Raw genomic sequence first — 23,485 nt, forward strand, 5'->3', positions numbered from 1 at the left:
AGTATGCAGGAACTGAACACTTTAGGTACAGTATGTGTTGCAAAGAAAACTAGTTTTGGTATAAATAGTTTGTAATAATTTTGACACATAAATAATATTCATTGTTCAATCTCCTTTCATACGAGTACAATAACAACACACAAGACAACTCAAGATTTAAAAATTTTATTAAAACATCAAGTAAAATGCAACTTGTCAATCAGCTTCAGATCAACAAAGTATCAGTCCGTTTTGAAGGCGAAAGAAACAGTGTTCCTCCATGATGTCAGCATTCCATAATAAAAGCAGCCCTGCACAGTTTGAGATGTAGTGATTCTGTTACAGGCTTAGGCCATCACAGTTTACAACAGTGCTACTCTTTCCAGAAAAAAGTAAAAAGATTTCTAAATCAATTCAGCCATCATCTAGTTACAATAATTGCCATTCTGTTAGTCAAGCATGAAATATACTGCCAAACTATTAAGAACATACAAGAGCAGAAAGGATAAGGGAGTTCAAAGAAACTTTCATACACAATTCAAGTAATACAAGAACTGTATAAATCCACTTGGTGGACAACATCACTCATCACTTGCGACATGATACGATTAAGATGCAATGCAGATATGAATGTGTGCAGTGGAGTACTACTTCCCAAAGGCTTCTCACACACAGAGCACTTAAAAACAACAAAAGTATCCCTAAGCATCCCTTTCAAGAAGCAAATGTGACTGTAAATCATTACACATTAGAGCAAATGATAATTTATATATATATATATATTTTTGTTTTTTTTGGTTTAAAGTTTGATACGGAAAAAAAAATGCCTTATTTCAAAAGTCCCATTTGAAGAGTCAAAAGTGCATCGCTCTGATATTCAGAATGATGAAATCTGTGATATGCACCGTGTGTGTGTGTGTGTGTGAATGCCTCAGGGTGGGCTCGATGCATACTGTTGCAAAAGCTGGGAGTAGCAGGAGTCGCAGACCTGTTCAGGGTTGATGGAGGAGGGCAGGGGTAACTCGTTGGCCAGGCAGCTCTCGCAGAAGAGCCCTCTGCAGTTCTTGCACTGCTTCTGCAAAGGAGACCCAAGAGGGTGTGGGTCAGCAGTGACCAAATACACTTCAACATCACACTTGAGATTAGAATCAGTTAGCATAGGTCAAAAGCTGCAGAAGGTGAAAAAGACTAGGGATCAAAAACCATCCAAATTTCTTTGTCTGACCCTTACAATACAGCTAAGTAAGTTTTAGAGTTTGTGGAAGTAGTGTTGGGTTACCCTAACCTAAGCAGCACTTCAGTGTTTGCTAGGATTATTGTCTCGTTTGCAGCATTTATTTACCGTATATTTATTTTGATCATATATTTTTACAATTGTTGCCCTCTGCAGCTTCAAGCCTGTCGGACTGTAAATGTCTTTCAAAACAAGGCAATAAACCAACAACCATTAGTGATTAGTCAATATATTAACATTAACACCAGTGAAAAGATGGCAGGGAACTATTTCACCTCGGCAGCCAGGTCACTTCTATACCTTGGTCCTGGTCAAGGAGTCTTCTTTTTCACACATTGTGCAGATGAAGGGCTCAAGGTCCTCGAATAAGGACTGTTCCTAGAACAGAGACAATGGAGGAAGACTAAGAGAAGAACCTACGCAGTAACAGTGACTGAGATAGATGTGATTATCTGAGCAATGAATTAGTAATGATTGACACTGTTAGTGGAACAGTGACTGAGATAGATGTGATTATCTGAGCAATGCATTAGTAATGATTGACACTGTTAGTGGAGTGTGAAGAGTGTGGGAGTATATTAGTATAAACCTTAACTACCTGCACATCCTCTTCCTCATTTTGTGATAGGGACCTCAAACACAAGAAAGGACACACAGCTTAGATGTCAAGAAAGTGTGAGGAATCCCTCAACAAATTCAAATCAAAGAAGCCAACAAATAAAGAGGGGCTGAAAAAGATGCTAAACTGCACTTCATACATACAAGCTGGAACTGAGACTCGATTTCTCCTCCAGCACAGTGCGTAGAGTGTCATTCTCTTTTCTGACCGACTCCAGCTCCTGTAGAAGGCAAGGCATACGCACAATAGATAGTGCAGGATGGACATCAAGTGGGAATACACTGTAAGGGGACTGAAGGCAAGGCCACTTTATTTATATAGCACATTCACAGGGGTAATTCAATGTGCTTAACATAAACAAAAGCAAAGAGTAATAGTATATAAAAGGGGGAATAGTTTAAAAAAATAGTTTAAGTAAATACATAAATACATAAAATAGAATAATTAAAAGACAGAGTGTATAACAACTTCTGATTACTAGAAGAAAGGAAAATGAAAGAAGAGGAGGGAGGGGGTTGACATGGATTTGAAAGGTAAAGAGTCCTCCGGAGTGGATCTTTACCTTTCTTATGTCCTCCACCTGCTGCCTGCTGTCTTTGTTAGAGGCCACGGAGCTCTTTTTGTCCCCCGAGCCGTTGTCATGGTGCTGGCCTCCACGAGGCTCCCTCTGCCTCTTCAGCTCTCCCTCCAAGCTGGATCTAGAGAGCACGCACACACTGAGTATACTGCAAAACAGTGCACACACTGAGTATACTGCAAAACAGCGCACACACTGAGTATACTGCAAAACAGCGAGCACGTTCCCTTTGCAGCAATTCACTAAACTGTCAGTAAATGCATAGAACATATTTAATATCTTTTTTCACAATAATGTCCATGTGTGTAATTTTCATGCCAATATTTTATTTTTATAAAGATACTATGAGAGAATTTTGGTTACACACCTTTTGTTAAATATCCCTTTTTTTAATTATTGAAAGTAAGAGTGTAATAATGTACAAGAGTCTAAATGAAAATGAAATACGACAGACAGATCCCATTACCCCAAGCCCATACCATCCCCTCCTCCCTCACCCAGTCTGCCCAGCCTCCCCTCCAAGAGAGGTCTTTGCCGTTTTTTCAAAGGTGTTAAATATGTAAATTTAAGGCACATAGATGGGGGGGGGAGAAATGTTTTTTTACAGAGACAAACCAGCTAATACACCAGAGGGCGCAGTAGAGCAGAGAAATTACCCTAACAGAGACCTCCCTCTAGTGGCCATGTGACAACACAAACCCATGACCGATCATGTCTGTGCCAGGTGGTGTTGTGTACATGCATACATAAGTCATTACTATTTATGCTATTAGTGACAACTCATTCAAACATGTGACTGCCTGACAGCAACAGATCTGCCAAATCAAGCTCTGGCCCTTCCTTCTGGGAAAACACCGACTGCAAGGTTTCCTGTATGTATGTGTGTGTGTGTGTGTGTGTGTGTGTGTGTGTGTGTGTGTGTGTGTGTGTGTGTGTTTAAAACAGAGACAGGAAACCTACTTCTGCTTCCTCAGCTGTTCTAGCTCCTCCTGCAAGCTCTCAATCTTGTCCCCGAACTCCTGCTTGAAGAGGCGGTTGGCCTCCTCCGCCAGGTCCCTCTGCCGCTCCGCCTGCTTGGATCTGGGGTTGAGCCAGATGACGGGTGGTAAAGTAAAAAGTGAAATAAAAACAAAAACAAACAAAAACAAAAGAAAAATGCATGGTAGGGAGAATACTACACAACATAACTGAATGAATGCGTAAGGTATGAAGAAGTCATGGCAGGAGATAGCTTGAAAGAAAGGAAGAAATTGACAGACTTTGGGAATAAGACAAGTACGCCAGAGTGTTTTGATTTATTTGTTTTATTATGCTATTCTTTTGTTTTTTGAAACTACAGTTTTACATCTATGTTTAGTCCACATAAAAGTTTAATGGTTCCTATATGTTGCAAGCAACTCCATCCAAACTCTTTGACTTTCATAGAAACCATAAAGCCTTTTCTTTTTTTAATTGGACAGTTCTGGACACGTCCTGCAGCTCTGTGGCTCGTGAGTCATCCTCGGTTTCTGCTTCCCTCTCTTCTCTCCTTCCCCTCTCTTCTGTTCTCCCCATCTCTCGCTTTCTCTCTGACTCTTTCACTTTTCTCTCTCAAATTCCATCTTTCTCTCTCTCCATCAACATCTGTCTGCAGGTCTTAACACTTCATGTACAGATGAGGTGATTTCAGGCACATGATTCTCAACCAAAATAGGTCGCCACAACCTCAATTTCCTCCTGAGTATGTAATTTCATTATCGTCAATCAAGTAACACGCTTAGCTCTGGGACGCGCTAGGTCTGCCGCACTCCACACCTAAACCAAACACGGCAGCGCTCCAACTAGCGGCTCAATAGCACCTTCTTCAGGTTCACTTCACTTGGAATGATGGGTACTGTAGTCTGAAATCATAAAGGCAAGCGCTAACATGATGTCCAGCAGCAGCACAAACTGTGTATTGGAGCCTATGGAGAAATATGATCTGAAATTCCGACGACACCGATCGACCAATTAAGGTTGAATCTCTGCAGAGCCAATTCAAAATCGTTCATTCGCCAGCTGAAACAGGATTAGGTAAAACAAAAACAAGCCCAATGCTGAACAGGATATATATGGAAAAAAAATATATAAAAAAAACTCAAAGCTTATCTCACAACACCTTTTGTTAGCGGGCGCTTTGTATGAATGGGGAGAGAGAGAACAGGGGATTACACATTTGGTATTCATTGCCATTATTTCAAACACATGAACCTCCAACTGTTCACTGTAGCCTCGCCCCTGGATCAAAAGAAACTGGGCCTATACGCCTGGTCTGCAGCCATGCTGTTCCACGGATTAAGCGCAATCACTGCTACGCTAAGTGCTCTGCTCAATCTCAGAGAAACAGCAGTACAGAGACTACAGGAGCCCGTTCAGATTACAATAATAAAAGCAGATGCAGCTGGACAGACTAGTCCGCAGAGGAGAATGTACATTGGAGTCCATTTGTAAAAGAAAAAGGAACCGCGACAGATTGTTTTCTTGTTTGTTATATCTTGAAAATGAAAGAAAAAACTACCTAGTTGGTTCTACGGTATATTGTGCAAGACTGGAAATGAAAATATCAAAACGGAAGGTCAGATCTTGTTTCGAATATGCAACGGGCGACTCGGGGGAGGCCTATTGGGGCTTTTGGAGCAGTTTCCCTGCGTTGGAGCTAAGACTCCTGGCCTGCTTCGCCATGTCTTTCTCACTGGTCACGAAAACAAATGAGCGAGAGGGAGGGAAAAAAGGCAGAAAAATAAGTGATGACAGAAATGGAAATGAAGAGAAAGAAAGGATAAAATAATGAAAGACAGAGAAAAGAAGAGACCGTTATTGCAAGTAACTCAGACCCCTGTTTTGAAGAGGGGATAAGGAAGCTTAGGGAGATTTGAAACACGAGGAGAGAAAAAAATGTCAATCAGATTTCTGAGTCCATGTAGTCACATGAAAAGAGCATGACAGCTGTGGTACAGGGGATATGTATGGGGCCCGGCGGAGCTAATGCCCCACGGACATCTCCCCTCCTAATGTCCTTGGGAATACGCTTTTCATTTGTACTGAAATTCCTACTGAATGCATTCATGGGTGTGTAAATGCTATTCATGGATATTCTAACGAGATTTTACAGTGTAATGCATTCGCAGACCTACACGTATCACAACACTAACAAAAGTTTTCCTTGCTTTTGTATTGCAAGCAAAAAGCAAAAAAAAATTTCTTTGTCAATACACGCAGACGGCATACAGAGGTGCGTTATCACTTAAGTATGAGTGAGTCTGAGTCAGCTAACCAACTCTAATGTTCATGATTCAAATCACACCTTTTGAGTGCAAGCGCTGATATCTGATCAGAATTTGTACTCTTAATGAGGAGTGCTGGGATTTAAACAGCATGTTCCCAAGGCTACCAGACCGGTCTCTCACACCAAAGCAATTAATGAAATGTGAGCTAGCTAGCATGTTTTGGGGAGCAGGACTGGGTCAGGGAAAAGGTGGGGCTCCTACCTGGTCTCCAGCTGTTTGATGGTGCCGGCCATCTGGTTGGTCTTCTCCTCCAGGCGACTGATGATCTCGGTCTTCTGTTTGGAGCCGGACTCTGCACTCTGCGGACACAGAGCAGCAGTCTGCCAATTAGCATGGAACAGGCATGCCCTTTATGGCTCATCTGCATCTGATTTAGGACAAGAGTCCCCAGTTCCATGGAAGCTGGCAGTACAGGAGTTGATCTGCCTACAGTTGTTATTTGCATGGTACATTTTTGATGTTTACAGTAATGTCTCTCCTAACATTGGTGGTAAATCAGACCTGAATTTGCTTCAATTTGATGTGTTTTCCAGTGATACATATTGTTTGTTGACTTGTTCACATGAATAGGCTCTTGTATGATGGAAGGCATGTCATATGTAACAACGAACAGTGAACGTTATCATGGTTTCAGCACGGTTTGTGGTTGGTGTCCGGCCCCCACCTGCGACTTGTGCTGCAGCTCGTGGTTGAGCGTCCGCAGGTCATCCAGCTGCTGGCGCAGCTCCACCAGGGCGTCGTGCTTCTCGCAGATGTCCTTCTCCAGCATCTTCATGGACAGCTCCATCTCCTGCTTCATGCCGATCTGCACCTCTAGCTCCCGCTCCACATCCTGCACAGGTGGACAAGGCAAACACACAGCCATCCCCGGTTATACCACATTACTGGTACTGTTTTGTTTTTGTTAGTTTGGAGGGGGGGGGGTGGCCTCTTAGAATATGACCTCAAACCAGTTTGGGAATGAGGAACTTGTTTTCAGTCATTCAGACACTGAGCCAAGACAATCAATAGCAATCACATGCCCAAAGCAAAATTAAGAGAACCAAAGTGCCAACTATGTTCAAGGAAAAATAACAAATTACCAGTCTTAGTTGGGTTTCCTCCTTGAGCTGCTTGCGAGCTTCCCCAAGCACCTGGCCCTCTGCACTGCCATCCGCTCTGGGGACCTGGGAACACAACTCACTCATGATCACACGCCCCATAAACACATAAACCAGCATAACTGGTTATAAAAGTCCATAAGGCAGTTTCTATTTTGCAAGGAAAACTAGAAGATCAAGTGTTTTAGTGCATATCTTTTGGCTAAATAGCCTTCAGCGTTTCTAGATTTTGCATTCAAGGGATAACTTGTTCTCTGAGTTAGCTGAGCATGTTGTTAGCTGAGTATTTTTTATGGTGCAATGGTAGTGGTGTATAAGACTTCATGAGAACCTTGTCTGCAGGATAGAAGCCCTCGATCTTGATCCGCTCCACTTCCTCTTGTAAGGTGATCACACGATTATTTGCTACCGCCAACTAAATATATTGCAATAAAAACAAATAACAAAAATGTCACAACTAACCTCAACAACAAAGACCACAAGCAATGTAACAAGAGAAATTTGTTTGAAGCCTGACCAACCTCTTCTGTGAGTTTGGAGTTGGACTTCTCCAAGGCGTCTACTTTGGCCTGAAGGTTGTTGACTGACGCACTGCACATTAAGAGGAAACAAGTTACTTGACTGATAAATGTTTAATCATCGCTCTTAAACACACACACACACACAAAACTGATGTGAGAATAAGTGAGTTTCACAGGAGAACTGATCTCCTACCTTAGATGTCTGTTCAGCTCCTCCACATAATTCTTCTGGTCTAGAATGGCTGTTATTTGTCCATCACTGTGACGGTCACAAATCACAAACAAAAACAAGAACTCAAATGTGAAATCACTTACTTGGCGCCCAAGGTCATCGTTTAATTACAGATCAGAAGTTTCCGTAGTCTGAGACACACTCACCCTTCTGTGCTCTTGCTACTGTGGCCGCCATCCTTCAGATACATTGAGAAATCTATAACCCCCACCTAAGGAGTAAGCAAGACAAGGAGATGGATGGACCTATAAAACCAACCATCGAGACATTTGAATCTATACCTGCCTCAATGATTTCTAGCTAATACTTATGCCACCTAGGACACTACAAATGTGCATTTTTCCTGTATTCTTTTGAGAGTACACAGATAAGTTTTGTTTGTAGTCAACAAGCTGCATTCTTCATGAACCATTAGTATATGAAGTGATTGGCTTTGCAAAAACAACAGGTTGGCGTACTGCATGTTGCCCCAAAAACTGCTACCTACCAAATAAATAGATAACTTAATCTGGCATTTATTTGAAAAGATCTGTTTATGGTTTAGCAATTTTTTATTCAGAAATAACAGACCACTGAGACACTTAATCACTGCAATGTTGTACTATTCCCTTTCCCTGCTGGAAAGGATGCGAATAAAATAACATGGGGTGTTGAAGACCTATCTTGCCATCTTGGATAACTTGCACTACTCCACTTGTACACTTGCACACTTTGCAACTTGTTGTTGTTGTCCTGTTGTCCTGAAAACACAACACACTTCTGCTGCTCTTACATAACTTGCACCACTATGCCACTTGCTTACTTAGGTCAAACAGAACTACCTCAGCCATTTATTGGACTTTTGCACTATTATATTGACTGTCTATGCACAATTTCAACCCAATTTTGCTGGTCTTATTTCTTCATTGTATGTGCCTTCTTATTTACTTTTTATTGTTTACTGAATGTTATGTTTGTCTGTGGACTTAATTGGTAAAATATGTCTTGTCTCCACCGTGGGATAGTGGGAAACGTAATTTCGATGTCTTTGTATGTCTTGGCATGTGAAGAAATTGACAAAAAAGCAGACTTTGACTTGGGTGTTGAAGACCTTTGGTCATATTCCTTACCTGTGAGTCCAAATCTTCTCCCTTCATGCAGAGGTTGGCGTCGATCACGTTCAAGCCCACCAGCAGCCCAGCGATCACTGCTCCTTCCTCCTCCATCATCAGAGCATTGGCCTCATAGAACTCACTGGAGTGGGGAGAAGTCAAAGTCCAACAAGTTACACAGTCTGTCACTCATTACAGAGACTTCACTCTTGCACAACCATTCTTGACTTTCTTCACAACCAGGGAATAGTTAAATATAGCACGGAACTATGTGATATTGCTAACATTTTCTGTAATTAACTCCAAGTACAAAGGTAAACAGACTTTGATATAACCCTGCATATAGCTGAGCAGCTTTAGCTCAATGGGACTCACCTCACATGGTGATAAAGAAAAAAAAGAAAGAAAGAAAGAAAGAAAGAAAGAAAAGAAAAGAAAAGGTGGCATCTCTCACCTTAGCAGGTCCTTCCTGTTGATGATGGTCTTCATGTAGTCGGACAGCTTCTTCTGCATGAGGGCCAGCCTTAGCCAAGCGCGCCCTCTGCCCAGCGGGGTCCTGCAGGCAGGCATGGACATCTCAGTTCCCCCACACTAAGCAGTAATTAGACAGGAGAGGGGGACGATGTGCCCCCCCGCTCCCGCACTAGGACTCATTTTGTACTGCAGCAGAGCTGAGATGTGACAGTGTGGCTTACTTGAGTCCAGGCAGGTCTTTCACGCTGGCTGTGATTTCTCCAGCTTCAGGTGTCAGCTTCTCCACCAGCTCCAGCGGACCCCAAAATGACTTGTTCTGTCCCAGGAAGGTCTTCTTACCTAAGGGAGGACAGGAGAGAACTTCTCAGTACTTCTTTGAATATGTATACTTGACATGTATGTTGCTTTGAATAAAAGCATATGTTAGGTAAACATAAACATACACCTAGCTCCAATCTTTATTATAGTTAGGCATTTTAAGATCTTTTGAAAATAATTTTGACCAATGTCGCCAAAGCCAAGATACTGGTACTTCCATGACAACTGAAATCAAGTAAGACATTATGATAGGCACAAATTAATAAAACCAAACAAATCTCCTGTTCCACATACTTTTAAGTCCATGTTTGAGGCAGTGCTCCATCACCACAAAGAACTGCTGGAGCGGGGCGTAGTCGGAGTCCAACGTCCGACCCAGGTTTAACGCCGACTCAATCAGGCCCTTGATGCTCAGCTTAGCCATGTTCATCAGGTTGAGCCTCTCGATGGCGATAGGGTCCTTGGGATCTGTGGACCACAGGCGAGACAGTTCAACAATGCATTCGTCCCCATGGAAACGGAGTTGTTAACAATCTTGATGCTTACTCTGGGAGGGGGGACAACGCACACATGCAGATTTAAATCAGGCAGGCCTATTTGGAGAGCCTGCAGCAGAAAGAAATTCATGACAACTGGCTAGCATGGTGATTCATTCGCACAGCACTACTCCAGCCTAGAAAGCTGAGCCAAATAACATGAGAGTATTGCAGCTCATTAAAATGATATGAAAGCTCTAATACCAATGTGGAGGGATGTATTACCAACAGGCTTCACAAAGACGTATTAAAAGCAAGCTGCTTTCCCTCAGAGATATTTCAGTTTAAAAAATAAATAAAAGTCTAAGCCCTTGACAAATAAAGTAGGCTAACAAAATCAGCTCTGCAAGTATCTGGTGTTGGCAGATGTCTAACCAATCATATTAATTAACTGTGACTGGATAGACTCAGTTTTACTGTTAAATTAAATCTACTAAGCATTCTAGATAAAGGCACAAGTGTACAGCTACTCATAATGAACAGTTACACATTCCCTCAAGTGTTGTTTTAGCTGCACAGGACTCCCATACACACATATTGCACTCACACCTAACAGCAAGGCACAGCCGATTACTACATAGGCTAGTAAATGATCACAATGACTGATGAATGAGGGATGATTTCCGTTGAGACAAGTGCGGACTGGGTCCTACAGCAAACATTGTAGCCAGTGTGAGGAGTGAGGAGGGAGAGACAACACTGTTGGTATATTCCTAGAGATCAGTTGGTAGAGCAAGATGCTAAAACACCAATGTTGGTTCAAATCCGACTGGAGGATACTAGTTCAAACCAATTCCATAAGATAACCTATAAGCTTGTTCGCCTGTACAGCTAGTTGCTTTACATGAAGGTGACTTTTAAACAAATAAATATGAAACTAACCTACGCCACAACTTTCATGAAAGTGGAATTCTGTGGATTTATGTAAAAGCACCAGGGGAGTAAAACCCAAGCCTGTCTGGGTCTCTAATGAACCCTCCACTGTGTGTTTACACGCTGCATAAAACACCCTCATTACTTCCCCTGGAAGCGAGGAGGTGGCAGAACAGCAGGGATGCAGCTCCCATCAAATCCCAGCGCTCCTCCTCTACCAAGAGGCCGAGGTGTGAGAGAGAACCAGCTCCCGTCTGATCATCAGGGAGAGGATAGGAGCTGGTTTGGAGAAGGCCAAAGCGCTGAGACAAAGGCGACACCAGTGCAAACAAAGAGGGTTTCTGAGGAACCAACATGGCAGAATACATGGTCCTGTAAATGGTAAGTTTATTTCTACACAACAATACATAGGCTAGAATTTGTAGTGTTAATGGCCAACTCAGCATAATCCACAGTGGTGAATCCATTCATTTAAAAACATGGAATATACTTGTCTATCTATCTATCTAGGCTAACACTAACAGATAAATCAAACTGTCCCCTAAAGAAAGTCACGTGCAACGGAGGAGGCAGGGCGTGGGCAGATCGGACATGAGCATGGAGGATGACCGCAGTGCCAAGACAGGACCACATGCCACTCCCAGCCACTGAAGCCAAAAGGACAGAATGCTGGGATGAACAGGGGAAAAGAAAAACGAATGAAAATGAATACAAAAAGAGGACTGTGAAAATGGAGAGGGGTAAATGAGAGACTCAGAATGTGGCATATGGAGGCTGTGACGGCAGCAAGGTCGCCTAGAGAGAGTGTGCATGGGAGTCTGTGTGTGTGTGTGTGTGTGTGTAGCACGGCCATGCAGGGACACGATCCGAGTCCTCTTTCAGCAGGTGGGTTGAAATGGGGCGGAGCTCTGTCGGGGGCCGGAACAGGGCGGGGCGGATGCTGGCCATACGCACCTTTAAACTCATCAAGCAAGCGCATTTGTTCCACCAAATCTGTGAAATCCTCCCATGAGTCTTTGCAACGGGCAATGAGAGAAAAGAAAAGGAAAAGGGAAGACAGGACAAAACAAGAACGTGTCATGCATATTATGAGTGGAAATTAAAAAGAAACCTCGATAAGAAAAGAAAGATGTAATCCAATGGCATTTTATTTAGTGCAAGACCAGATACTTCTCATAATCTCATGCAATTCTATTCAACTTGGTTATGCAGGCCTTGAAGCCAAGCCCAGATGAAATGTTCTTAACATCTGAATGACAATTGTGCTCACAACGATGTCTTTTATAGTCCATTCCATTGGATGACTTATTTGCCATTTCAGATTGTCAACTTCCAACCCAATTCTAAATGGGTTTACATTTATGAGGCCCATTCTCCATTTTAGCAGTGCTATTCTTCCCTGCCACTTGCTCCAATCCCTAAGAACAAAGGATAGGTAGTGGCACTACAAACACTCAATCCTGTGTCTCAGTGCAGCAGTGCCCATCTTATCTCACTTCCTCAGTGGGATGTTAAGAACAGATGTGTCTAGACTGTCTATCCCTCTTTCTCTGACCAAACATTGAAAGGGGAAAAAAACAAGGATAAAAACACATGTGTCATTGTACACCACTCCATACCTTAACCAATGGTAGACAAGGCTGGGGTGGAGTGGATCATTATTTTGTTACACTACCAACAAGACTGAATTGCAGACTCTAGTTCAAAGCTGTCTCTATAAAACACCATAAACCACCATAAAATAACCTGGAAACTGCCAAAGAGATGAAACCTTAGGGCCTAACCTTCCAATTATTTTACATGTCCACTGAATGAAAGGGATGGTTCCTGTGAAAGCAGTTCACAAGAAATGCTTGTTTACAGCCTCCCGAGCTGTGCTATAGAAGACTAGTCTATTTCCTGTCTAAACCCAGCATATTTCATTACAACAAAATCAATTTACTGTAAAAGTTCTCCGATGGCAATATGACATTGACTGGGACTGACAAAGGCATGCAAAAGGAGCTGAGGTGCCCAGGAGCCCAAAAGAAGGCTTAATAAAAATGTGTGTGGTAATCAAATAGCTTTCGTCACTGGATTACTGGTAGGCCACCATGATGTGCAAGGTAGTCATCCACTCCCTTAGCTCCGCCAAGACGAAGCAAAACCTCTGCGTTTAACCTAAAAAGCGTCTCCGTGTGGACAGGCCCTTAATCTTCAGAGATGGGTGCCATCATTAGTAGTGTGCTCACTGGTTGCTTTCATGTGAGGTCCCTCAGCCACTCCCCTCCCCGACCACTCAACATCTCCCCTGACTCATCAAAGCACCTTTCTATTACAGTGGGCTTTGATGGGGGATTAAACCACAAGGCAGAGCAGGATAATGACAGCTTTTTTTCACTAAAAAGGTAGGACCTGTTTTCTGTGCAGGGCTTATCGAGAGCAAGAACTCATGAGATCACCATCGTTTACAAACAGTTAAAGCAAGGGTCTGTAAAGGGTCAGGTTTTAACAGGAAAATTGTTTGGGACCTGTCCTGATGTTTAATGACCAGTTCCAGGAACAAAAATTACGCTTTTACGCAGGATTTTAAATGCAATTTAAATTTCTTCAACTGAATTTAGTGTTCAGATTCTGTTAAGGCTAGTAAGGCCTTTCATCTATGCACCCAAGATAGGTATACTTAGTGTTGCAAAGCTTTGGGAATGCGGCACTTTTAGGGGAAAAAAAACCTACCTTGCTAGCACTGATTTAAAATCAGTTTTTCCCAGACATATCCCGCTGACAAAGTCACATCTAGCCATACGAGACATTAGACAAGTCTATAGCAATCCCCAACCCCTCCCCTACAAATAAAAGCACACAGACAACTGCTGACACTCCAGTCCCATGCTGGCCTGTCTAACACTTCACCCGTCTACCAGGGAAGAGCCAAAGGGCCTCATCAGCATGGCTCTGGCTGAGAGGTGGACTCACCTCAAATGGCTGAGTCATGCATTTACTCTGGACACGGTGGCACTGGCCAGCACCAACAGGACAGGCATTCACTCCAACGCAGATTCAACAGCATTTATCCAAGCACAGTTAATGTACCAAAATTCGAAAGTTGCTGCTTATCAACCACCACAGCCTTTGACATGTAGGTAGGACGTGATTTTTTTTTTAATGCCCAAAAGATATACAGCTCAGTCTTGGATTGATCACAGACACTATCCAACAACAAAAAAGATATGAATGATGCATTCTACTACATCCATATGAATGCTATGTTCTGGAAGTAAAAATGAGGCTACACCACATTAATCCTATCGAGCTTCTGCTTGCGGTGCTGTGCTAAGCTCTGACCTCAGATGGACACTGGATCTATTCGCAACTCTCTTCCCCACCATTTCCTCCCATGGCAAGCTGAAGGACAGCCCTCAGAACAGTGCCCTCTGGGTAAGTGGTCACATCTCCATCTCCCCTTCTTATTGGCCACCTCAAGCTGACCCTTAAGCAGTCAATCACAGCCACAGGCTCCCTGGAGTGTTGTACGGCTGCCTTTGTTAGGGAAACGGCCACATCTGTGCCAGATCGGGCCCACAGCCGTGCCAGTGTCAGGTGCTATGTGGGATGGGCTTAGCCAAGCTAGGTGTGTGCAATTCTGATTGCAGGGACTGCATTAACCCCTCACCCTCAACATATAGTGCTGAAGTGATGACATGATCACTCATGTACAGCAGTTGGTGTCCTGAGAGAGGAGGGTTGGTTTATGGATTGATGGAGGTTGGGGGAGGGTCTGAAACATACAGCTTGTGTCAGATTAATAATTAATGAAAAGAAAATAACTAGTTAAACTACCATTACTGTTATGATGAGAAATATTTGGATTAGGATACAGAATTCAGTGGAATTTTATAAAGCAAGATCAATTTCACATGGAGAGAAACATAATTTACAAGATAGAGGTTAGTGGCCTAAACATGTAATATACAGGATGATCAGAATGGCATGAAAGACAGAATTTGCCAAATGCAGAATTTGGACACTCAGAAGTCAGGATAAGATTCTCAGTATTTCTCATCTGGAAAGACAGAGCTATTTGTCCACGTACCAGACCAGGGGACCAGAGGATCCTGAAATCTAATCTTGGTGAAAAAATGTCCTCTAATTTAGACGTAATCACATTTCAAAATGAAGGGGACCAGTGCAACAAACAAGCAAAGGCCTTTATCTGTACTGCTGCCATTGCTGTAGACTGGCTAAGCACTGAATCACCACAACATGTTAAACAAAAACACTGCAGATGAGTGTTTGCTTGGAATGGTGACATTCTTCAAAATAGCTTATGGGGGAAAGGCTATGGACCAATTACTAGATAGCATAAAGGGAAGATGACAGTTTAACTTCACAGTCTTGTTAAATGATAAATAAGGCACATTTACATGAACTAAATACAGATGCATTGTTTCCATGCATTTGCATTTGCAAAAGAGAAATGAACATACAGGGCTAACAGCTCCATTGTTGACACACCTCACTGACAAAAATGTGTCCTCTACACAAATCATTTTCCTGCTTTCACAGGCAACACCCTAAGGGATGGAGGATGGTCGGCATGGCAATAGATGCACAGCTACTGGAAATTCTACAATGGAATAAAGAAATAATACTCTCAGACTTCCAGACACAAACGTGTGTGTGTGTGTGTGTGAGTGTGTGTGTGTGTGTCTGGATGCAAAATGCATGCGCAGAGCTCATAAGGAGGCTGCCACAAGAGCACTGCCCAACCTCAGTGAGGGCCTTGCGTCTGGCGCCTCATGCTACGGCTAACCCAGTCCCACCGACGCCGGGGGAGGCTGGAGCCTGGCCCTGCCTGGACATACCTTCGTGGGCCGGCTCGGGGTCGGGCGTGAGGGAGATGTCGTTGAGTTCGCGCAGACACAGCCATTCTCCGTCCACGGACACGCGGAAGTTGCAGAGGTAAATGGTCTCGCGGGCGGCCTGCGTGATCTTGTCGGTGGTGGGGGTTGGGGCGTCGCTCTGAGGCGTCAGGTCGGACATGATGATGACTCAGCTGATGCTACTATAACAACAACAACGCCACCGCCGCCACGGATTCCAGGAAAAGGTCCCCTCCTCGCTTGCTCACCCAAACCAAGCCAGGCACCTCTCCAAAAAAACAAGTGAGGAAAAAAATCCAGAGAGAATACCAGAAAATAAAGAGTAGGAGCAGGAGGAGGAGGAGGGGGGAAGGAGGAAGGAGAGGAGAATTCTTTACGCTCTGCCTGTCGTCTCCAACAGCACCAGTGAATCAGCAGAGCGGAGGGAAAAAAACACGAGAGGAAAACAAAGAGCAACACGGGGAATGGATGGAGGAGGAGGAGGAGGAGGAGGAGAAAAAAACAGGCAAACAGCAGGACTCAGATAGGGATGCTATTCTTCTTCGGATTCGGCTTGTGCTGTCTGCACCTCCCCCCACTTCTCCTTGTCTTCCACTGCTGCGCCTACTGGTGTGCTCACGGGTGATGGTGGTGCTGCTGCTGCTGTGGCTGTTCTCCTCTGGTGAATGAGCAAGTAGAAACCCCCGCGTGTGAAATAAAGGGCTTGCCCTGCCTCTCTCCCTCTCTTGCTCTGTCGTGTCTCAGCACAGAATGGGCCAACAGGGATTTGGGCGCTGTTCGCTGGGCTCCTCAGTGGCGCTACTGGAATCACACAGCCCTGTCTCTGCTCAGCACACTGACACACACACTGAGTACGCACACACATGTATGGCTCCCTCCGCTTCGGTTAATTGGATTGGCTAGCGATGCACGCAGGGTGGGTGTTGACCAAGATGGCTGCCTTAATGAGCAGGATGGTAGAGGGTCACGTGAGCAGATGGTGCAAGCGCAGCGAAACAAACGTGTGTAGGGGGGGGATGGGGTGTAGAGGGGAGGGAGTTAAAAGGCCCTCAAGATGCGCAGACCAGGCTCTATCCCTCTGCATCGAGCTTCGGCAGAACTGCCTGCGTATCCAGGAGGGCTAATCAGTGGCCGATTCAGGTCCTCTGGAGGGGAGAGACTGCAGTCTGTGTAAATGCTTGGCCAGAATGACGAAGATGAAGCTAAGCCACTATATTATCATGAGATTTAGAATAAAAATGTGGCCCATATGAGTGACACAGAGTTGCTATTTTGTTTATTTATTACCTATTTTGGACACTAGCTTAGCTGTCTCAAACTCACACTGCTTCCTTTCAAATCCTACAATAACACGATAAAAGAGAAGAATCAACAAAGAAGCTCAAAACTAAAAAGGGAATACATTCTGGGAGGTGTGCTGAAATCTGTGTGTCAAGTACACCTTATCTATAAGCTAATCACAAATTACACTCAACACTTTAAATACAATAAGTGCATTTCTCGACAATTTCTTCAAACAGCACCACAAAAGTGACTACCAAAGCTTGTAACTGTCTCAAAATGTTTATTTTGTTGTCTCAATTAGTAACCAAAATAACTGTGTCAAAGAATATGTCCTGACCACCAAAATGAATGCTTGATATAGTTAGTAACTGAGACTGACAAAATACTTAGTTAGCCTAGTCATGTTTTATAAAATTACACTAGACCTATACCAGAGACTTTGGCTAGGCCTATGCCCAATTTTGCTACTGTATCTGTCATTTAGGCTGATTCATGGATTGAGAAACAAGCAGATGAACATAGACATTTCACTTCATTCAAAAAATAACTTTTCCACATAGCCTACAGGACAAAGTAGAAATCAACAATATTTTAGTGCTTTCCCACAAACCATTCCCTAATGTTTTTTTTTTTTTAGTTTACATTGACACAAATTGTATTGGATTAATTACTACTGTATTTACTCAGTAAATTTACTACTGAATTTGGAATGCTGCTTCTTACGAAACCCCTTCCATTCCTATGAATGAGATCCTTATGGATGACTTTAAAAGAAGGTAAAAGTGTGTTCTGCAAAGTCCAAAAGTTAAAACCATGACTGAACCCATTGTCTGTTTACCTCACTTAACCGCATGTAAACAATAAAGGTTTGAATGACAAGTAATTTAGCAAACATTCCATACCACAACACAGATATTGATGAAAATTACGAGTTTAATCCATTTGCATATCAGCTTGTAGACAACTGGGCCTAGCAGATGTATTGGGGTGTAGCCTAATACTAAACAGCAGATGACTGTGCAAAAGTATAGCAAAATGTTCAAAAGAATGAGAAATTGCAGTTTTGATAAGTAAGTATAAGTATATATACTCTTTTGATCCCATGAGGGAAATTTGGTCTCTGCATTTTTATCCCAATCTGTGAATTAGTGAAACACACTCAGCACACAGTGAGGTGAAGCACACTAATCCCGGCGCAGTGAGGGGTTAGGTGCTTTGCTCAAGGGCACTTCAGCCATACCCACTGGTCGGGGTTCAAACCGGCAACCCTCCGGTTACAAGTCCGAAGCGCTAACCAGTAGGCCATGGCTGCCCCCCCCATGATGTGCTGCCACGGCCGTGGCTGCCCCCCCATCATGTGCTCAAACGACTAGATGATGTGGAGGTTGAACATTTCGAAAAATTTAATACCGATCTATGCAGTGCATGGATAGCCTATATTTTGCACAGTTGCACTTCACATAGGCCTAATGATGCTGTTTTGAAGATCATGAATGTGCACCATCTATGCAGACATAGAACATATGTCAAGGGCCATGACCCTAAGCCTAGTAATTTGCTTGCTCATAGCATTTCTCTTTTTTTCCAACCCTTACTCACCTTTCACTTTTAGCAGCACCCTACCATATGGCAGAGAATGTCCAAAACCCATAAACACATCCAGCCTTAGAATCAACTTGTTAATTTCCTATGAACATAGAAATGTCATAAGTAGGCCTACTCTGGGCTACTGGTATGTTAAGGTCACAGCACCTGACTAGCTCAAATGCACATTCCAAATAATGACAGTAACTGCACCTTTTTCTTCTGAACCCACTCTCTTCACCTACATATTCTACAGGTTTGTGTCATGTCTCTCTAGATGCACTGCTCCTTCTCAAGGTACAGTAGACTAATCATCAATGCACTGATGAAACAAGATCCCTTGACCAAGATGAATGTAATTATGCACCAAAGCAGCAAGCACATATTACATAACTGCAAGCAGAGCCAACAGCAGGACGAATGTGCACGGCAAGTGCTTTACAACGTCCCTGACACCACTATTAGTGACCCATCATCCAATGACGAAAACTCGACTCCATAATTCCATCAGTTGAAAACAACTGATGTATAGCAAAGCAGGGTTGACGTTGGGTCTACAGCACTACTAATACACACGGAGACTGTCCTAGATGTGTATTTATAGCGAAGTGTCTTGATTATTGTTGTGTGAGCGTGCCCTACTTATCTCCTAGCCTGCTGAGTAATCCCATCAGTGCTAAAGCATTGGGCATCAAAACGATAAAGAGCCAACTAATTTTCCATTTCTTTATCATGAATCATTCTCTTCAATGCTTATCAAACATTATGTAGCTAAGTAGCCTACTTCATCCGAGGTGACGTCCAAACGCCGTTGGACATCTGTAGCATTCCCAGCAATCTGACACCCCAAAGATAATTGGGATAAAATCACTATACCAGTGAAAGCTGTATTCCGTCATGTTGTTATGATCATTTACAGGATGAGTGGAAGTTGGTGTCATTGAGAGGACTCGCGTACCGAGGTTATGCAGTGTAAACAACATCTTAGCCTCTCTTGCAAAACAGCTAAACATAGCTAACCCCACAACAACGTAATTTATAGACACTATTATGCAAATAGGCCTACCACACTTACTTTTGGTCTTCTTTGTTCGTTCGATGTGAAAATCATATTGGACTGGTGTAACGTTAGGATTAGGCGACCCTTTTTTGAACTGTATGTTGGCAGCGCTTAAAGCCTCTTTAAAATATATCACCGATGTCGGCGAGAATGATTCTTCAGGACTACTGGTGCAATGTCCGTTATTTTCCTCTGAATGTCCACTTCCTAAATCCCCCAAAGTTTGGGAAACTTCTGAATCATCATTCCCCGACGGTTCAGTGGCATGGTCCGCCATCTTCAATTCAAATTCATGTGACTTTTGCGTCTCAGAAGCACGTCAACAACAAAATCACGGACATTCTCCCTCATTAACTGTCAAAAAAAAGCTGATCTCTACATGTTTCAGAAAACGCATTTCTCTCCACTCCTACTGACCAGAGGTAGAAGCAATCTATCCATTCTCTCACAGAAAAGCTGCTTCCAAGCTGTGGCCCGTGATAGGGCGTGACGTGCGCAGACGAGTGTTTACCTTTACCACTACAATTAAAGGCGCAGTACCGAATATTTTGTTGACAGATATCTGCCAATTCATTTTTTTACGGTATGCAATGCATGTCACTCATTAATCAATGGCATTTGTTTACGACATTATTTTTGTTATTTAGCTTACTTAATCATTAATAGCATAGCCTATCTTCGTCTGAATCAGGCATCTGATTTAACTTCTGTCTGGGCTTAACATTTTATCTAGGTCTCTGAGAAGTTTACATCGCCAACGTCTAATTAAACTAGATGTACCGCAGAGCGGTACAAAATGTGAAAAAGTTTGTCAAATTGTGTTAATTTCCTACTTTGTTCCTTTTTTGTGTGTGTTTGTAATTGAGTATGTGCAGAGTGTGTGTGTTTGTGTATGTAGGTGTGTTTGTGTGGGTGCATGTGCACTGTAAAAAATGAATCCTGGTGCCAAGGAAATTACACACAAAAAATCAAGTATGACTTAATTTCTTGAAGCAGTCGCCTTAAAAAAATAACTATTATGTTTTCCCCCAAATAAATCAACTACATTTATGAGAAATATATTCAGAGAAAAATGTTCCCTAAAAGAATTGTGGGAAATTGCACAATTTCTCGCTGATAAATGTGCAGCCTTTTCCTCAAATATTTTGAACATCTGAAAAACGTCCTTCAGTTGAGATTTTGAAAAGAATGCCTCGAAGACGGATGCCATTGAAGTTCAGCATGGAATAGTAAAAGGTAAAGTATTTTGTTCCTGCTACTTGTGAAAGCTAGCATGAAACCTACTACAAATATACAATTAAGTAATGTCACATCACAGGTATATATTTTCATACCAACGTGTTTGACCTACTAGGAAATATTGGTGAAGTTAGCTTAACAGTAGCAAGGTCGCTAACGTTAGCTGTAGAAGCTAGCTGCTACTCAGATGGTTGGTAAACTAACCAGCAAGCTAACCTTAACTTCGGTAGGTTATATTATAACCTTATCAATTTATAATGGCCAAGTTTATAATCATTTGTAATACTTGGGACACTCTAAACTGACATTAATATATTATTGGAGTCGACGATGTCTTAATCCTTTTGTAACGAATTTGAAAATGGTTGGTTGGAATTTTAATAGCCACTGAGGGAATAGCTAACATGCTAACGTAGCTGGTTAACATTAGTTAGCCAGGACTCCACTGTTCTAAGCGATCTAGTGTGGTGTCAAATGCTTGTCTGGCACTAAGGGATCTGTTGACTGACTAATAACGTTAGCTGAGACCACCAGGGCATTCTTTTAGGCATTTGTAGCATACACGTGGTGTAGGGTAACTGTTAGTGTTGTTGGTTAAGGTTAGGTGCATTGTCCATTCTCAGTAATAGTATTGATATTAGTTAAGTGTCTGTTGGTTTTATTTGGGTTATTTAGCGATTATGTTAACATATTTGAACACAAACACTTCTGTTTGTCTGCGGTTAAAACATTTGGTAGCCTACATGGTAAATGATGTCAGGATGAATTTTGGAAGTCCTTTGCTAGTTAAGTTAGTTGATATACTGCTGATAGTCAATTGTGGTTCTTGTGTTTATATAATTATGGATTTTGTTTGTTTTAACAGGGTTGGCAAAATGCTCATCAAGGTCCAGTACCGTGGACTAAAAAAGTACCTCAAACTGCAGCCTGGTTTTTCTTATGAAAGTTTCATTGAAGAAGGTAAGGTTTTATGTGAGCTTAGCCAATAAATTTAAAATCCATGTTTGCATGCATCTGATATCAGATCACTTGGCCAGTGGGTAAGGTAAAAAAAGATTGTGTTACCCTTTAGTTGAATTAAATTAACTAAAATTGGAAACTGAATTTCTTAAATTCTTAAAGCAACCCTTTAAGATTCCAATTTTGTGTTTTTGCAGAATTTGTGCCAGCAGGTTCTTCTACTCTAAATTCTTCACTTTTCTGAAGAACAAGGGGCATCAATCTCCTGGTGCAGGAGAGAACACCTCTGCCATAGGGGATGCAGCAGAAAAGGCCAAATGGGTGAGCATTTAAAATTAAAATCTCACTAGGAAAAATCCTTGTCTGTCCTCCAAATGCGGAAGCCTGGCTTCGTGTTCCGGTAGTGTCAAATCAACGGGCACGTTCAATCTTGCAGCACTACACAGATCTGGCTGAACGTGAAGGCATGTTTTTAGATTCAGCCAGATCTGCTTGCAGATCCAGTGCTGCAAGATCGAACACTTCCCGCCATTTGGTGTTAACGGAACACCTAATTTAGGCAATTTTCTTCCTTCAGATACAGGTCTTGTTATAATCTCCTGTACACTTTCAAAAGTTTATAACACTTTAGTTTGTCTGTAGAGACCCTCACCACACTACCAAGTGTAATCATATTTTGAGCACTGCCAGTGGTTTAAAATAGTGTTTGTTTTTTCAACATGCTTGCTGCCCCCTTAACTTTCACTGTAGCCTATGCTGCTGTCTGTGTTGCAGTCTTGCTCAAAACTCCACCAATTAACACAATTTTGCTACCACACTACCATAAATATACCCTAGGTTGTTTGTGCTCTTGAGTTACACTTTAATACATTTCCTGTGTTTTTAGAGGGTGCAGGTAAGTTTTCTCTTTACAAGTGTATCACCGTTATTGTTTCTATTTTACCCATAGATGGTCCAGGAGGTTCTGGAGAAGAGTTCAGGGGGAGAGGAAACAATGGAGGAGTATAAGAGATTGAGCACCTTGACACACTGCACAAGACGGCATCATATCCTGGTCAGCCACATTGTTGAAATGCATGGGTATGTTTTGTTTTGTAATGTGAAAAAACAAAGTAGAAGCATTATTGAGCACATATAGCCTCTCACACAACTTGCCTGCAGCGTGACAAGAAAAACCTAAATTTGGTAGTAGAATTGTTGTGTAAAAACAATTTTGAACTGATGTTTGTCCTTCTTTACACTTCTCTCATCTTCTTAAAGGAACTCTGGATCTCATTCATAGTCAGCATTGGGTCCTTGGTTACCTGTCTGACCAAGGCCCCTTTGTCCCAGGATTACTCAGTTTGGCTTGCATTTTTATGAGAGTTGGAGGATTTTGTGTAGATGTTGATGAAGATGATATGTTTGTTATATCTCTGTCAGTCGTCTGAATATTTTTAAATGTTTTTTGTAAATGCCCAAGCTATTGTTATTTTTTTTTTCTCAACGTCAGGTTTAATTTACACTGAATAAATGCTTTAAAATGTATAGTAATAGACTTATTTAAAACATGCATAACTGCTCAAAATAAGTGAGGCAACTATATTACATGTGATTTTATCATGCGATATTAACCAGAAAAAATCAGGGAAATTTCC

General features: G+C 42.3%; 1 protein-coding gene and 1 long non-coding RNA gene across 12 annotated transcripts; one reads left to right on the forward strand and one right to left on the reverse strand.

Annotated features, from left to right (window-relative positions):
• Window positions 1-149: 149 nt before the first annotated feature.
• rufy3 (RUN and FYVE domain containing 3) lies at window positions 150-20,136 on the reverse strand. Of its 9 annotated transcripts, none has more exons than XM_048242794.1 (19): window positions 19,665-20,136; window positions 11,814-11,873; window positions 9,745-9,918; window positions 9,354-9,471; window positions 9,113-9,214; window positions 8,677-8,800; window positions 7,714-7,778; window positions 7,529-7,594; window positions 7,336-7,405; window positions 7,146-7,229; window positions 6,797-6,880; window positions 6,379-6,546; window positions 5,916-6,013; window positions 3,370-3,489; window positions 2,395-2,530; window positions 1,976-2,052; window positions 1,812-1,845; window positions 1,514-1,591; window positions 150-1,054 (listed from the first exon to the last, which is right to left on the reverse strand). In XM_048242794.1, exons 1-19 carry the CDS (start codon window positions 19,924-19,926, stop codon window positions 911-913), a joined length of 2,064 nt encoding a protein of 687 aa, XP_048098751.1. In that variant the 5' UTR covers window positions 19,927-20,136; the 3' UTR covers window positions 150-910. The 9 variants fall into 9 exon arrangements, with proteins under 9 accessions (XP_048098751.1, XP_048098749.1, XP_048098752.1 ...); XM_048242792.1 differs by having other exon boundaries at window positions 1,976-2,124; XM_048242795.1 differs by lacking the exon at window positions 19,665-20,136 and adding an exon at window positions 15,704-16,673 and having other exon boundaries at window positions 1,976-2,124.
• A 601-nt stretch (window positions 20,137-20,737) lies between these two features.
• Window positions 20,738-23,177, forward strand: LOC125294946. 3 transcript variants are annotated; one of them, XR_007193592.1, is made up of 4 exons: window positions 20,738-20,885; window positions 21,754-21,848; window positions 22,046-22,169; window positions 22,798-22,928. It is a non-coding gene; the product is annotated as an uncharacterized LOC125294946 (long non-coding RNA). The 3 variants fall into 3 exon arrangements; XR_007193591.1 differs by lacking the exon at window positions 20,738-20,885 and adding an exon at window positions 23,166-23,177 and having other exon boundaries at window positions 21,494-21,848; XR_007193590.1 differs by lacking the exon at window positions 20,738-20,885 and adding an exon at window positions 23,109-23,149 and having other exon boundaries at window positions 21,494-21,848.
• The last annotated feature ends 308 nt before the right edge of the window (window positions 23,178-23,485 follow it).

This window comes from Alosa alosa, chromosome 5, assembly GCF_017589495.1.
Source record: "Alosa alosa isolate M-15738 ecotype Scorff River chromosome 5, AALO_Geno_1.1, whole genome shotgun sequence".
Classification (NCBI taxonomy): Eukaryota; Metazoa; Chordata; class Actinopteri; order Clupeiformes; family Clupeidae; genus Alosa; species Alosa alosa.